Source organism: Mastomys coucha, unplaced genomic scaffold (genome assembly GCF_008632895.1).
Source record: "Mastomys coucha isolate ucsf_1 unplaced genomic scaffold, UCSF_Mcou_1 pScaffold5, whole genome shotgun sequence".
Classification (NCBI taxonomy): domain Eukaryota; kingdom Metazoa; phylum Chordata; class Mammalia; order Rodentia; family Muridae; genus Mastomys; species Mastomys coucha.
Genome location: NW_022196911.1, coordinates 71,075,088 through 71,091,203, shown reverse-complemented (window position 1 = coordinate 71,091,203; position 16,116 = coordinate 71,075,088). Strand labels below are relative to the sequence as shown.

Here is a 16,116-nt window from a genome sequence, read left to right as displayed (position 1 = left end):
TAGCAGATATACCTACCCTTCAAGATACTGGTGTGCAAGGACTTTTTGAATAGAACACCAACAGCACAGGAAGCAACCATCATCAACAGACTGGACTCCATGAAAAATAAAAAGTTGCAAAGGAAACAATTGGCAGAGTTAACAAACAGCACACAGGAAGGGAGAAAATCTGTATGAGCTACACTTCAGACAAGGGGCTCATAGCCAGAGGTGACAAGAATGACAGAAACTAAAAACCAAGGAAATAAAACTCCAACCAACAAGTGTACTGAATGGACAGTTTAAAAATAAACAAGCAAACACAACTGCCAACAAACACAACAAAACAGCCAACAGCTATTCTTAAAAGTGTTCAATATCCCAGCCATCAGGGAAATGCAAATTCGAACTACTCTGAGATAGCATCTGTCCCCAGTCAGAATGGCTAACATCAACAAATCTGACAACAGATGTTGGAAAGGATGTGGAGAGGAAGAAGGCATTAGTCACTGTTAGGGGGAGTGCAAATTAGTACAGCCATGGTGGACATCAGTTTGGAGATTTCTCTACCTCATGATCCCACTATTTCTTTTTTTTAAAAATATTTATTTATTTATTTATTATATGTAAGTATGCCGTAGCTGTCTTCAGACATCCCAGAAGAAAGTATCAGATCTCATTATGGATGGTTGTGAGCCACTATGTGGTTGCTGGGATTTGAACTCAGGACCTCTGGAAGAACAGTCAGTGCTCTTAACCGCTGAGCCATCTCTCCAGCCCTGACCCCACTATTTCACTCCTGGATCTATATCCAGAGAACAACACACCCTACCATAGAGCTATCTGCACTGCTATATTTATTGCTGCTTTACTCACTAGACCAAAAAAAAATCGAAGTCAACCTAGTTGTTCCTCAACAGATGAGTGGAGTGGTCTGTATATAAAATGGAATACTATCCAGCTCTGGAGAAAAATGTAATCACAAAATTTGTGGAAACATGGAAGGCCTTGGAATGTATAATATTGAGCAAAGTTATATGTATACAATTTTTGCAACCTACCTTTTGTTTGTTTGGTTGGTTTGGTTTTTCGAGACAGGGTTTCTCCGTATATCCCTGGCTGTCTTGGAACTCACTCTGTAGACCAGGCTGGCCTCGAACTCGGAAATCTGCCTGTCTCTGTCTCCCAAGTGCTGGGATTAAAGGCGTGCGACACCACCACCCGGCGCAACCTACTTTTAATAAAGGGTTCAACCTCTCCTCTAGCCCACCATCCAGCAGACATAGTGGAAGAGAAAAGTTACGAGGATGGGGGAAGTGGACCTGTTCAACAATAGTTCTTTGGGGGTGAGCTTGGTCTTCTCTGGAAGCAGTTCAGTCCCATAGCAAACACCAAATATGACTCAGCAGCTGCGGACCAGTCCTCCAGGCAGGCAGACCTCAGGCACAAACCGGCAGCTACAGTTCAGTCCTTTTAGCAAGCAGACACCAGGCAGCTGTAGTTCAATCCTGAATAACCACCAGGCTCACTAACCTGCCTAAGGCGAGGCCACAGAAGCAGCAAGGCGTCACAGGAATCCCATGAACAGTTCTTGGGTGCGTTTCTCTCAATGTCGAAGTTATCACAAGTCGAGCTCAACAATGCTATGTAAGGTGAACCAACACATGTGCGTCTTTAGCGAAGAACAGCAAGGCAGAGCAAACCAAATCAAGCTTCAGTGCCTGTCCCTCACTGTCTGTGGGGTCATATCTATACTCTTCCATCAAGTGTCCTTTCACATGTTTGCTATATCCAAATATTTTTTCACCTCTGTCTGCTTTAGAAAAACACTCTTTCACCAGTTTGCTTTAGCAAGACATCCTCTCACCCGTGAGCCCCAAGCAAAACGTCATTTGATATAACTAACTTTCCAAAGAACTAGAAATTTCCACTTCATAAGGTCACATAATCTTAGGAAAAAAATGTGTGTTCTCCCTCATATGCAGAGTCTGGACAATGATATATATGTTTATGTAAACAACCGTATGTGTGGATTCAGTATAAGATGTAGAAAAGAGGACAGGGATGAGGTAGGACTAATGCAGGGAATGGACACGAGTTATGACAGCGGATCAAAGCTAGCTGGCTTCAAATTCTACCTTTCTCATGGATGTTTTGTTTTCAGTAGTAGACAGGTGCATAAAATATATTCTATAAAGAAAGTATAAAATGCAGTGTGAAGCATCACAGCCTCCTCTCCAAATGGCTCCTGTAACTACGTACCAGTTCTTAAAAACGCCTTCCGGTCTTTGCCTATGGTTAATTTCATTATGTGATTTCTTTTTCTTTCTTTCTTATTTTTTTTTTTTACTTGTAACATGTTTTTTAATAATAACATTTAAAACTTATTTTAAAAGTTAAAGACAGCTCTCTCTCTCTCCCCCCCTTTCTCCCTCCCTCCTTCCCTCCTCTCTTTCTGCTTCTGCCCCCTCTCTTCCTCTCAATTAAAACTCTTACACATGGAAAAAAAAGTTAAACACATTTTTAAATCAAGTATGAAATTTTTCAATAATTCCAAATAACATTTTGAAACATTTTGTTGTTGCATTTTGTGTCGAAACAGATGGGGTTACATTTAGAAACAGAACATAAAGTTTATGTGAATTTTTAAGACTCAATAGACAACGAAGGCCGGGCGGTGGTAGCGCACGCCTTTAGTCCCAGCACTTGGGAGGCAGAGGCAGGTGGATTTCTGAGTTCGAGGCCAGCCTGGTCTACAGAGTGAGTTCCAGGACAGCCAGGGCAACACAGAGAAACCCTGTCTCGAAAAACCAAAAAAAAAGACGGCAAAGAAGTACTGCTGCAGCTGCCTTAAGCTGGACCCGGTGCTCCCCCCATCTCTCTAGGGCCCCAGCGACCACTGGATTACTGTGGAGGGTGGGGAGGAGCACATTTGGAGTAGGCAAAGACTTAGGTTTAGGGGAAGGAACGGCAGAAGGTTGAGGCAAAGTAAGCTCTCAGCTGGTCTCTCAGCCCATGGCTACAGAGAACAGGTGAGTTTAGGGCACTCCAGTTTATTGTCTCTTGTACCCCAGTGAGGCTCAAGGAGATGAAGAAGTTCTCAGGCACATGTGCAGATGGGCCCGGGTGAGGCGGCAAACCTGAACTGGGAAATCTGAGGCTGGAGATGTGGCTCGACAGTTAAGAGCACATACTGCTCTTAGTGGATAAACTGAGTTTCATCACCAGCACAAACACTGGACTGCTTACAGTTGTTGGAACTTCATCTCCAGGGGATCCAACCAATACCTTCTTCTGGCCTCTGGGGCACCAGGCATGCACATGGTGCACATACCTACATGCAGGCTAATATTCGTACACATAAAATAAAACTAAGTAGACCCACTTCACCTCTGCTAGTTGGGGTTTGGGTTTAGGTCTTTTCAAAGACTAAGCAATTTTGTTTTTGAGGCTTCTTGCCCATCGCTGTCAGAGAAAGTTGACCAAGTTGAGGACCCAGAAACTCCTCAGACAAAAGATAAAGAGGACTCATCGGATGATTCAGAAGTCCTACAACCAGAAACACTAGTAAAGGTCACGAAAAAGCTAACCATAAACCCCCACTGCCAAGCGGTCAGCACATCGTCGCAGCCTGTCACCGGACTGAGAGCAGACCTGTGGAGAACAGAGGTGAAAGAATCCTGAGGGAACTTCGAAGCGCCTTTCCCAGGAGGGTCCACACATTGCTATCGGTGCTGAAAGATCCTATAGCATGAAATGAGAATGAGAAGATTGTCCAGTTTAAAGGGAACAGTGAGCCATTCAGATGTCTCTGCATTTTCTGCCATGATCAAAGATGCGGTCCTTCTGAGAATGCTAAAATCGGGAAGAATTAGGACAGTTTAAATTGTACACTGTCCTTGCTGTTAATGATGCCACACAGCAGATGTCAAAGCCGTTTTTTGTTTGTTTTTTAAAATTAAACTTTCCCTGGTGCTGGGGAATCTTCTAACTTGTTAACCTTTAAATTATATAGGATATGTGATGTTTGGATTCATGGGAATGACTTAAATTTACCCAAAGAAGCAAGAATGAGTCAAAGCATTCTGCGAACTTTAGAAGCTTCAAGCCCGGGCTGAAAAATAATGTGAATAGAATTTGGAGTAGTTTGGTTTAGAAAGTAATTGGAATAGATCTTTGGAATTTCTTAGTTTGCAGAAATTTGTAATAAAGGCAATCTTGTTATCTTGAAAAAAAAAAGTTAAATAAATCATGAGTCAAGTATGGTGGTGCATGCCTCTAATCCTAGCTCTTGAGAGGCAGAGGCAAGTGGATCTCTGAGATGTGAAGCCATCCTGGTCTATACCCCATTCCAGGACAGTCAGGGCTACATCGTGAATACATATATTCATTCCCAGGAGTGTCGCATATTACCCCAAGGTTTGTGCTTTCGGTGACGGTAGGGGTAGGAAGCCCTTTCCAGGGACCCTCACTTTGTGCTCTTAAACACACATGGCTTGTATCCTTATCTCTGTAGAAAGAACTCCCTGAGGCCGAGAGTCACATGGGGATCTACCAGATCGGAGGCAGGTACTGCTCAACAATGGCAATTTCAGTGGCAGTCAAGTCTGCAGAGGATAGCTAAAGTGACATCGCCCTGGATGGAGACGGAAGTCTTGGAAAGTGCAGAAATCGGTAGTCACTGCATTGTTCTGGCTGACCATCAAACTGAAACATCCTGATGTGGAAACGGCATTTCGGAAGTGATGTATCTGACATGATTGATCTTTGTCCTTAGCTTCCATCTGGCTCCTCCGCTTCGGCATGTCCCCACCCTTAACTCCTCCCGGACCTCTTAAGCAAATCTGAGGGACTTTCTGTTGAGTTTCATTTTTCCAGAGTCATCTTCATTAACCCATGGAGTGATGTTCTTTACTGGCTTGCTTCCCCTGGCTTGCTCAGCCTGCTCTCTTATAGAACCCAAGACCTCCAGCCCAGGGATGGCACCACCCACAAGGGACAATTGAGAAAATGCCCCACAGCTGGATCTCATGGAGGCACTTCCCCAACTGAAGCTCCCTTCTCTGTGATAACTCCAGCCTGTGTCAAGTTGACACACAAAACCAGCCAGTACACACACACACACACACACACACACACACACACACACACATACACACATACGAAAAACACACGTTATCAGGCCTGAAAACAAGTGTTTTTACCTACTGAGACATTTCCCTCGCCCCTGGGTTTGTTTTCTGATCATAGAGGATCTAATAACACTCTAGGTATTTCTAGGTCACAGAGAATGTTCTAGCTTGGCCTGGTGTGGTGGTCAATTTCCATATTCACAGTGTCTAAGAGATAGAGGCAGGAGGATCCGGAGAAATCTAATGCCAGTCTTCACTATATCCATGCCAACTTCCAACATACACACACACACACACACACACACACACACACACACACACACACACACACACACACACCAGAGCACCCCACAAGACAAAACAAAAACAGCAGGGAGGAGAGGGGAAGAGCCAGAGAAACCTTAGCGGGAAACCTTCCCAACTCAGAGCTTCCACAACTCCACACCACATCGCAGACCAGGATAGCATTGGAGCCAAGAAAAATGACTCAAAGCAGTCACATTCACAATAGACTGATGAACTCATTTGCATAGCAATTTATTCATATACAATAGGGATAGTGTTCTGAGACCTTAGGGCTCAATGTTCTCTCCTTAGTGAAGCTCTTCCCGTTTGCTGGAAGACAAAGTCTGTCAGCAATTTGCTGAGCTAAGATGTTCAGTTAGCCATGGTGTTACCAGGATGACCAGACCCTTATCAAACAAAGCACTGCCAACCTGGCATTGAACCCAGGACCTCATGAATGCCAGGTAATGTTCAGGCTGCCATGCCCAGTTTTTTCTTTTTTCTTGTTTGTTTGTTTGCTTGTTTGTTTGTTGAGACAAGGTCTCATGTAGCCCAGGCTGGCCTTGAACTCCCAATCCTTCTGCTTGTCATTCCCAAGTGCAGCATTTTCAGTATGTGCCACCTTGCCAGGCTCTAGCCTTTGTTATTTGCCCCTCTTTGCTCCTGTTTTTCTGACTGTAATGGAGATCTCATGCTATGTTCTCTCTTTCTCTCCCCCTCCCTCCCTCCTTTCTTCCTTATCCCTTTGTTCCTCCTCCTTGTCTCTGATTCCTTTGGATGTTATCTAATTATCACGTTCCCATCCTGTCACCCATCCCCATCACAGTTCACCTCTGCCCTGGTTTATCCTTTTGTCTCACTGCACATCTCTGATTCTGACTCTACTCTTCTTCCCAGCGGTCTCTGTCTCTGTCAGCCTGTCCGTGTGTCTCACTGCTTGTGCTTTGTCCTTCTGCCCACCATGCTTCCTGTTCCTATATAGCAATCCTTCCTCTTGCCTGACTCTCCCATGTCAGTCTCCTCTCTAATCCCCTCATCTCCATTTCCATCTCTCCTCACTGTTAATCTCTCCATTTGCCACTGTCACCCATCTCCATTTAGATATTTATATGAGCTGGTCCTTTTTTGGGGTCCCCTTCTGCCTACATTCCTATTTTTCTTGACCTTTCATTTATAATCATTTCACCAATGCTATGGTTTGGGTTCCTCTGTGACAACTTTTCTCAATATGTCTGCTGAAGCTCTGCTCTTCCTTACCCTCTTTCTCTCTTCTTTCCAGACCTCCATGCACATCTGTCTTCCTCATCCTCTGTCTTTCTCTCACTTCACTTCTTAGTAGTGCTTTCCCTTCTTCCTTCCTTCCCTCCTTCCCTCTGTCCTTCCTTCCTTCCACCCTTCCTTCTTTCCTACCTTCATTACTTTCTTTTTCAAGACAGGGTTTTTCTGTCTTTGGCTGTCCTGGAACTCACTCTGTAGACCAGGCTGGCCTCAAAGATCTACCTGCCTCTGCCTCCCGAGTGCTAGGATTAAAGGCATTTCTTGTGCTTTTATCTCATTTCCAGAATTTGATCATAAATGAAGTCTCTCTGCTTCTGGCTCTGCCCCCTCCATGCCAGACCTCTCTGATTCTAGAAGGACCTCTTCTCCCGCTGTCTGTCGTTACACGGGAGCAAAGGAATTCAGTGAGCAGTAGCCTAGGTCCCCATGGAGCCACTAACATTCACTTTTCTTCTTGGATCTTGGAAAGGGGAGAGAAGTGAGTTAGCTGAAAAAGGTCCTGAGATGCTGATGATCCGGTCTAGTCCTTGTGACACAGTAGATTATGCAGTGAGCTACATCTCCTCTTCCCAGCCCCGCCTCCCAGAGGGCTGACAGAAGAGAAAACCTCCACGCTTTTCAGACTGAGAGTGGAATTGTTCCTGGAGGCAGGCTCACACGTCTTGGTTTGCTGAGTCTCTTTGTGCACAAGGATAAATGGGCAGGGCCGAGACTGCAAGACATCCCTGATCAGAATTCGGATTCCCAGTGAGATGCTTATGCTACCCACCGTGACCAGCCCAATTCCACCAAGGACGACCAGAGCGAGAGACACCTGGTAGTACTGCCGAAACAACCACAGACTCATCCATCCCAGAGGCAGAAGGCGGAAGAGGGCCAGGGTGGTCAAGGTGGCCCAACTGCTTACTCTGAAGGCCCAGGACGAGGCCTTATGGGAGAGCAACAGTAGCTTCCGTAGATGCAAACAGATAGAGTTCAGCTCCAGAAGTAGAGATATCATAGAGAAGCCCACAAACTGGCCAGACACAACAGCAGTGCTGAGGCAGCTCACTACCTGCAAGTAAGGTTCAAAGTCAGGGGGCTTTGCATGACCTGTACTCAACAAGTCCCAGCATCCTAATCTTGTGCTGGGGACACCTAAGCATTTCTTTTCTTTCTACTTTCTGCCTCATCCTTCTAGGTATCAGCTTTTTAAAAATTATTATTTGTTTTTTTTTTATTTATTCACTTTATATTACCCAAGCATTTTTTAAAAAGATTTATTTATTATCATATGTAAGCATACTGTATGCTGTCTTCAGACACCCCAGAAGAGGGCATCAGATCTCATTACAGATGGTTGTGAGCCACCATGTGGTTGCTGGGATTTGAACTCAGGACCTTCAGAAGAGCAGTCAGTGCTCTTAACCACTGAGCCATCTCTCCAGCTCCTACCCAAGCACTTTTTAGGACTGCCTCCACTCCTGACCTTTCTGCTGACCCTTATCTAGGACATATGCAGCCCTGAACCAGAGGCTCTCTGACCCTGAAGCCACACTATTTGCATAGCACACCCTAGCTTGCTTATTTTCTTTCTTTTTTTTTTCTTTTTCTTTTTTTTGGGGGGTGGGGGTAGGGTTTCTCTGTATAGCCCTGGCTGTCCTGGAACTCTATAGACTAGGCTGATTTCAAACTCAGAAATGTGTCTGCCTCTGCCTCCCAAATGCTGGGATTAAAGGCGAGCACCACCACTGCCCGGCCCTAGCTTTCATTCCTGGCCTTTTTTGTCTCATTCCCACACCCAAAACCACAACTCTTTCTTCTCAGCAAAACTCTGGGTTCAATGATTTCATGATCAGCTGGAGGTTTGTGGGGGATCCAAACTCCTTGGGCAGTGCCCAGGAGGGGCTAGCAGCCAAAACCTCCCTTCAATTCAGTCCAAGACCCGGAGGATAGATTTTTCAGGGGGCTTTGTGGGAAAGTCCGAGGACAGAACACTGAAGAGAGAGGTTAGGCCCTCGAGTTGGGCACTCTCCCTTTCTATCTGGCCTCTCCTTTCAGTCTTACCGCCAAATGGTGACAGAGAAGGTCCCAAGCCTGGGCCAGTGTCTGGTTCCACAGCATGTCAACTCCATCTGCCATGAAATAGCCTGTAGGCACCGGAGAGGGTATTGAGGCTCATCGCTCAGAGCTGACTCACAGCCTCGAGAGATGTCTCAAGTCCCACTTTTCTCAGGTCCTTAATTCCTCACAGCAAACCAGCAACATCTGCTCCATTCCAAAGAGGGAGAGGAACCTAGAATTCTCGTTCCTACAAGGCCTGTGTCCTGATTCAGCTTTTTCTGTACACTCACCCACTGACACTGCTACTAGGACCCGTGCCCACGAAGGGTGATCATGAATCGGGTCGGTGACCATCTGAGGAAACAGCCATAGCCTGGAGAAGACGAAGAGCTAAGGTCAATTTCTCCAAGAGCTAGATCCATTCATTCTCCCACTGGGTATTCCCACCCATCCACAACCCAAGCCAGTTCCAGACTTTGAAGACCTCTCATCCATTCCAAAAGGTACCCACCCGGTATGCCAACCTCAGTCTTCCAGGTCCTCTTCTCCACCCCCCATCCCACCCCCGCCCCTCAGTGCTTTGTCAGTCCCCAAGTTCCGCACCCGACCAGCGCCCCTGCTCCAGAGAGTAGGCTGTGTATCAGCGAAACACAAATGTTCCGCCACATCCAGCGGTCCCGAACAGATTCCGGGGTGGGCAGCAGCTGCAGCCCCCAGTGCAGCCCCCGAAACGTCGCGAAGGAAGCGCCAGCCACAAGGAGCCCCTTGGATGCCATGGTCTGGCGGGTTAGCTAGGTTTCAGTCCGTTTCTTTGATACTGGTGCCCGATGCCTGGGACCTCGAAGGGCCCCGGCAGAGTCGGGATCTGGCTTTTCCACCCAGGCTGTGCGGGGGCTTCCTGGCCTGCATTTTCTTTTCAGCGTGTCGTAACTTTCCCTGGTTTGTCCACGCCCCTATCTCTCTGCTGCACAGTGATTGGCGCAGCCATGGGGCCACCGCCTGTGAAGCCTAGGAACTGATGGCGTCCCGCCCCTGCCTGGGGATAGCAGTTTGGGGGCTTCCTGGCATCAATTCCCTGACTACTGATTTCAGAGCCTTCCAACACAACACTAGAGGTTTTCTCCGACGCCACTAGTCTCCAAGCCCCTTGGAGTTCCAGAAAACCACCTAGTCTACCTCCACCTGACAAGTCTGTGGCTCCGCCCCACAAACTTTCACCTTCTGTTCTGGTTCCCTCATCTCTCACCTACTGGTCATCCTTACCCACAGACCAGAAGGTACAAGGCCTTCAGAGCCAACCCCTGAGGGCCCAAATCTTGCACCACCTCACCTTTACCTCAGAGCACGCCAACCAGGCACAGCTGCCCTCTGCCCACCTGCAACTCCCGTATGTAGTACTCCCCAAACGGAGCAGCCCCCCTTTTTGGAACAGTCTATTGAAGAATCCCTTCTTGAGTCCTACCCCCCAAACACCACCACTAAGGATCTTTACTAGGTAGAGGAGGCAAATGGAAGACACTCCTCCTCTCCCCAGGTCTCAAGAAAAACGGCCGACTCCAGTAAGAAAAACAAACAGAATAACAACAATCAGACTGTTCAGATTCTAGACCCCTTTGGCCTTAAGAGGAACATCCTTTCCAACGGCAAATCCCCCAAAGAGTGTCAGGTTTTGGGCATTTCCTTTCTTTCTTACTCTAAGCCACACCTCCTTAGCTGGCTGACAGCCAGAAAGTCAGAGGAACGCTTCCTGTGTGTACAGAGTAGGTGGATTCAGACAATTAATGAAGTTCATAGAACTGACTTTAGTGTGGTAGAGCTTGAAAAGGCCCTGAATATGATTCCCAGCTCCCAGTGTACACATACACTAGTGCACGCGCGTGTGCGCACACACATTCAAGAAGCATTAGGTACCCCTGACACTTGGTGCTGCTCATCCTCCTACAACAGATTCTCCAAAGTTTAAAAATTACAATGAGGACTGGAGGGAGAGATGGCTTTAGTGGCTAGGAGCATCTGCTGCTCTTCTAGAGGACCTAAGTTCAATTTGGAGCATCCATATCAGAAGATGCAAAAGCAGGAAGCTCCAGCTCCGGGGAATTTGATGCCCTCTTCTGGCCTCTGCAGGCACCCACACTCAGGTGCCCATACCCACACAAAGACACATAATATAAAATACGAATTTTTTTTTTTTTAAAAATTACATAGAGGGGGTGAAGAGATGGCTCAGAAGTTAGCGCTAGCTGCTCTTGCAGAGAACTATGTTGGATTCCCACCACCCACAGGCAAAACACTCATACACATAAAAAAAGTAAAAATTTTGAAACACTTGTCTTTTGTATTTTATTTAACATATGAAGGAAATACATAATTAATATTAAAAACTTAGAGAGACAGAAAAAACAAGGGAAAATTCACAATTGTACTATGCCACCATACAAAAACAACCACTCTTAACATTTTGAATCTACTTTCAGTGTTTTTCTAAAAAAAATGTATTACAAGTATGCACCCATATTTTAAAAGCAATCAGTCACAAATTCATACTTTTTATAATTGTTTTACTATTCAATATTTATATTTCCACTCAGTTTTTCTTCTATAAGACTTTGGATGGCCGAGTAGTACACCACCATCAGATGAATATAATTTACTTAAGCAATCCCCAGCTATAAATTTTCATGACAGCAGAAAAGGAATGGACTTCCAAACAAACAGTTGCTTTCAATTTTTCTCTATTACAACCCTGAGATGAACATCTTATAACCAAATCCTTACTTTAAGATACATTTCTAAAACAGAAAACTACTAGGTCAAAAGGCATCTCTTACAATGGCTGATACTGCTACATACAAAGCCTAGGAGCCTTCTTTTGGCTTTCATTTACTTGTTGTATTATGACCAGGGAACATTATTTCAGTGATATCTGCCTTCTTTGAATTACTAACCAATGCTGAGACAGTCTCATGTAATCCAGGCTGACTCAGAACTCATTGTATAGCAGAGGATGACCTTACCACCACCTCCAGAGTGCCGGGATTGCAGGCCTGGGCCATCATGTCCAGCTTTATGCAATGCAGAAGACAGAACCAGGGCTTGGTGCATGTTAAGCAAACCTTCTACCAACTGAGCTACAGCCCCAGGCATAAATATGTTTTCCCATGGTGTTACACATTTGAATCTCCTTTTGAATTTGCTATGTATTTCCTTTCAGAGGTGACTCATGCTCCTTGAGGCTGTTTATATAGAAACTGCAGTGTAGAGAAGAGATGGGACCATACTTCCCGGAGGCCCTTCGTCTCCCAGGGAGGCAGGTCCTGAGAGGAGATGGCTGGAAGTGTCTTTCACTGAGACTGGCTGGCTGTTCTCTTTCCTGGTGCTCTCCAGGCATCTGTGTGCCCCTCTGACCAATGTCCGGATAGGCTCTTGTGGTACCAGGCCAGGTCCTCCACTGTTTTCTGCCTGCCTCTGTTGTTTCCAGGCTGCCCTTCCTCAGCTCTGAGGCTCCGTGTTGGATGAAGGCAGCAGAGCCATATACCCAGTGCCGGAGGGACACACTGGCCAGTGAAGTGAGGAGGAAAGAAAGCAAGCGAGGTCGAGGGACAGGACAATCTTTGTTGCAGTGTGTGAGCAGGCTCAGCCTCCCTACCCCGTCTGCTACGGTCCCTTACACATCCTACCCCTCATCTTAAGACTGCAGTGGGGCTAGATTAGATGATCTAGTCTCCCCTATGGCTTTCAGTTTCTCATAAATGGGGCTAGAACTTCTCCTCCTCCTGCCAAATACAACAGACAGCTTCCTGTGCCTCCTGAACCCATCTTCTGTTAGGAAGACTGGGCCAAAGGTGAACCACAATCAGAGACCAAGCCCATACGTGAGAATGAATCAGGAGCTAGAGGCAGCAGAAGGGACTCATATCATATAACCCATCTCCCCTGATGGCTGCAGGAGACAATTTCTTGCCTGCACAGTATTGAGCAGAGTCTCACTATCCTGGAAAGCAAAGGCAGAAAATAAATGGCAGTGGTTGCTAGAACCCAACCAAGAACTACAGTTTTGCTTTAGGTGAAGGGAAAGCCTTGGGCCACCCATGCATGGTGAGAAGTCAATAGAGGAATAGCCAGCCACCCACTAGCTTGCCTGGGGCTTAACCATAGCCTTTCCTTCCATCCCAATCCCCCAGAACTGGGTGTGTAGTCAGGGGCCAGGGGAGGGACAACAGTTAATGTGAAGAGCTGTTTTGTTTCTATCCACGGGGAGAGAAGAGCCCAGGCTCTGAGTCACCACTGGTGGACTTTTGATACCCTCCTGCCTACTTATCTATGGGATTCCCCATTGTACAGGTGGAGAAATCGACAGGTGTAAGGGCAAGTAACCCGAAACCCAAAATCTGGACCAATCTAAAAATAAATAGAGAAATGTAAATACACAAATGACTACTTAGATAGTAGTTTCAGTGTCCCCTTTTCCTGAGTACACTTACTTTTGGACCTCATGGAAAGGAAAGTGTGTGTGTGTGTGTGTGTGTGTGTGATGGGGTGGTGGTGGGGGTGGTGAAGATAAGAAAGGCAGGCCTATAAGGAAGTCTCAGTAGACAGACAGACTTCTATTTCTTCCCATTGCCACACAGAGATCAACTAACCTTGGGGGGGTGGAGTCACCTATTCCCCAATTTAGACAGTGCCTTTAACCTAAATCTTTAGCTGGGCCAGTGTGGGTAAGGGCTCCCCAGAGGACTAGGGTTTTCCTCCCATAAAGCCATCACCCCAGCTGTCCAGACCTTCCCAACCCCAGTTCTGTCACCTTCCAGATGATAGGCAATGAAGCTGCTCCTCCTCTTCCTCCTCGAAGCCAGGGGCAGAGGGCAACAGTTCTTCAACTGGCAGCTTTAGCTGGGTCAGGACATAAAGCTTGCCACTGAAGAACTACTGCGGCTCAGCCAGGTGAGGGTGTGGGAGGCACAGGTTCCTAAAGGGAAGGGAAGGAAAAACAGGAAAGCTGGGTGACAGGGCTAGTGACCCACTGGCCATCCAAACGTAGCCCTAGCTGACTTTCAGGACCTTCTAATAAGGGGTCCTTGAGTAAGGTGCAAGGGGCTTCTAAATGCACATGTCTTGTGCCCCTTTACAGACTAGGAACCAGCAACTCTGGGCAGCCTGCTAAGGAGTCCAGCATCTTCAGCGTTCAAGGAAGGGGCAGGGTGTGGAACCCAGGTCCCAAGTAAAAAAAATTGTACTTCAGAAATATGATGTCTGTGTGACTTGTTCTTGGGGGAATTCAGCTGCAAGGAGGGTTTGTGGAGGGTCAGAAAGGGGAGGGGGACTAGAGTTTGGAAGGTCAGCAGGGGCTCTCAGGAGTAAGAGGGAGAGGGCAGATGACCAAAGGCAGGAGGGGAGGGAGGTATGGGTAGGGTGGCTGGGCAGCTTCCTCAGGACTAGAGATGCCAGGCATTCCGCTTGCACATTCCGGGTACATCTGGTATGAATTCCAGGCTGTCTGCCGGCCCCTCCACGTCTGAACTTTGTTCCAAGTTCCAAGCCCCGCCTCCACAGTTCCAACGCATGAATCAGCAGGAAAAGCCGGGGCCCTGAAGCATGGCCTAGGGAGGGGGCTGGGGGCGTGGCAGGCTAGAGGGCTGGGATCTGGAGAGGGTGGTTCTGCACAGTCAGTCCAAGGGCACGGCCACTGCCAGATAGAGGGCCAAGGAGATTTTGCCTTGGGATTTCTATTTTCAGAGAGTGGAAAGATTACGGTAGGGTGGGCGACTTTCAAATTCCAAAAGCCTCTTGGGGAGCATAAACTTTGTGGTGTCTTCCTTCTCCTAGGTGATCAGTCTCTGTTCACTTCTCTCTGCCCAGGATGATAGCTCTGTTCAGGCCACAGGGTTCATTGGCTGCTGAGAGTTTGTGCCAAGCAGGTGCCCTTGGCTGCGGGGTGGGGTGGGCCCAGGGCACTGACCCTCTGACCAGCTGCTCCATCAACCCTCTGGCACCATGACAGCTTCTAGCCTACTCTGACAGCCAGGATGACAGGCCAAATGAGTTGGAGGCTGAAACTAGGGCCAGAGGGAGGTGGGGATGTTAGCCTAACCGGAGGCTGTGGGGAGGGGCCAAGAATTGGCCAGGAGGTGGGGAGAGAGGGAGCCCAACGATGACTAACCCAGGCGCCCCACCCAGCCAGCCGGCTTCCCAGGCGGTCAGGCCAAGACGGGGCTAGGGGCCTCTCTACCGGACATACTGGGGGGAGGTGCAAAGGTGACCTTCTCTCTGTCCAAGACGGCCAGTTAGGCTGGGAGGTGGGGTGCGGGTAGAGTTTCCAGGCACTCCTCCTGTCCGCCCCCCCAACCTCCGCCCAACCGCGGTGAAACCCTAACCTTTGGGTTGCATAAGGCCTCCGCACCGCCGCCCCCTACTCCTTTCCCCTCCCCCCTTACATAACATCCCCGGGAGGGAACGAGAGGAGGGGCCGGACCGCCCAGCGACCCCTTCCCTGCCAGGGACTTGAACTGGCCCTGACCCAGTCAGCGCCGGTAGAGGTAGTGCACCTCGGCACCACTCGCTCCTCCAGATCCTCCCTACGCTAAATGGTCAGCTCCCGCATCCTTAAACCAAAGGGCGTCGGGGTTAGACGCCCCTAGCCCTCCGGCCACTCATATTCCTCCCCAGTTACTTCTCCAGACCGTCTGCCACGACTCCTGTACCGGACTTTCTCTTTAAACGTCCAGACACACTACTCGGGCGAGTCCAGGCTCCTCTCCCAAGAGCGCCCCTGTCCCCGCCGCCCCCTCTCCCCTCCCCCAGAAGGGCAGGGTGTGGCCGTCAGGACCCTACTTTCCCCATCACCCGGTTACCGCGATTCCCCCCGGAATGACCGGGTCCCCAGATCACACCCACCTGATGCTGGGTGCGGGGGTTGCTGAGGATAGAGGAGCAAAATCACTGCGACCTCTCCGCACGGGCGACCGCTCTGTCTCTTCTCAGCGCCCAGCACACACCGGCTCCAGTCTCCGATCAGCTGGCGGCGTCGTGACGCACGAGCTGCGAATGCACCACCCAGGGCCAATCACCGCCCATTGCTGGGCAACGTGACCACACCCACTCGGGGGCGCCAGCACCTCTGCTTACTCCCGCCCATTCAGGAGTCTGGGCTCTGATTGGCAAGGAAGCCACCCCCTTGCCCGGAGAAGCAGCGCTGAGCTACGCCCACCAACTAACCAACTGGCCAATAGCCGAAAAGGTGTGGCTAGCCCTCGGCCTAGGCAACTTGCTTAGACCAGTTTTACGTCAAACTACAGTTTAAAGAGCTTCAGGAAGTGAAGGCGTGTGTTTTTGCAGTGCATCCCGGTCAATGAAGTTCTTACGGTGGCACTCGGCTTCCCAGAATGCAGCGCGCTCTGTGAGT

The 16,116-nt window shown here is 48.4% G+C and overlaps 1 protein-coding gene and 1 long non-coding RNA gene across 2 annotated transcripts; both read right to left on the bottom strand.

The window, feature by feature from the left end:
- Positions 1 to 6,946: 6,946 nt before the first annotated feature.
- Positions 6,947 to 9,627, bottom strand: Tlcd2 (TLC domain containing 2). The gene is made up of 4 exons (XM_031352325.1): positions 9,321 to 9,627; positions 9,008 to 9,090; positions 8,721 to 8,803; positions 6,947 to 7,728 (listed from the first exon to the last, which is right to left on the bottom strand). Exons 1-4 carry the CDS (start codon positions 9,491 to 9,493, stop codon positions 7,195 to 7,197), a joined length of 873 nt encoding a protein of 290 aa, XP_031208185.1. The 5' UTR covers positions 9,494 to 9,627; the 3' UTR covers positions 6,947 to 7,194.
- Positions 9,628 to 11,032: 1,405 nt separating this feature from the next.
- On the bottom strand, positions 11,033 to 15,839 carry LOC116078593. The gene is made up of 3 exons (XR_004113598.1): positions 15,609 to 15,839; positions 13,519 to 13,683; positions 11,033 to 12,708 (listed from the first exon to the last, which is right to left on the bottom strand). It is a non-coding gene; the product is annotated as an uncharacterized LOC116078593 (long non-coding RNA).
- Positions 15,840 to 16,116: the final 277 nt, after the last annotated feature.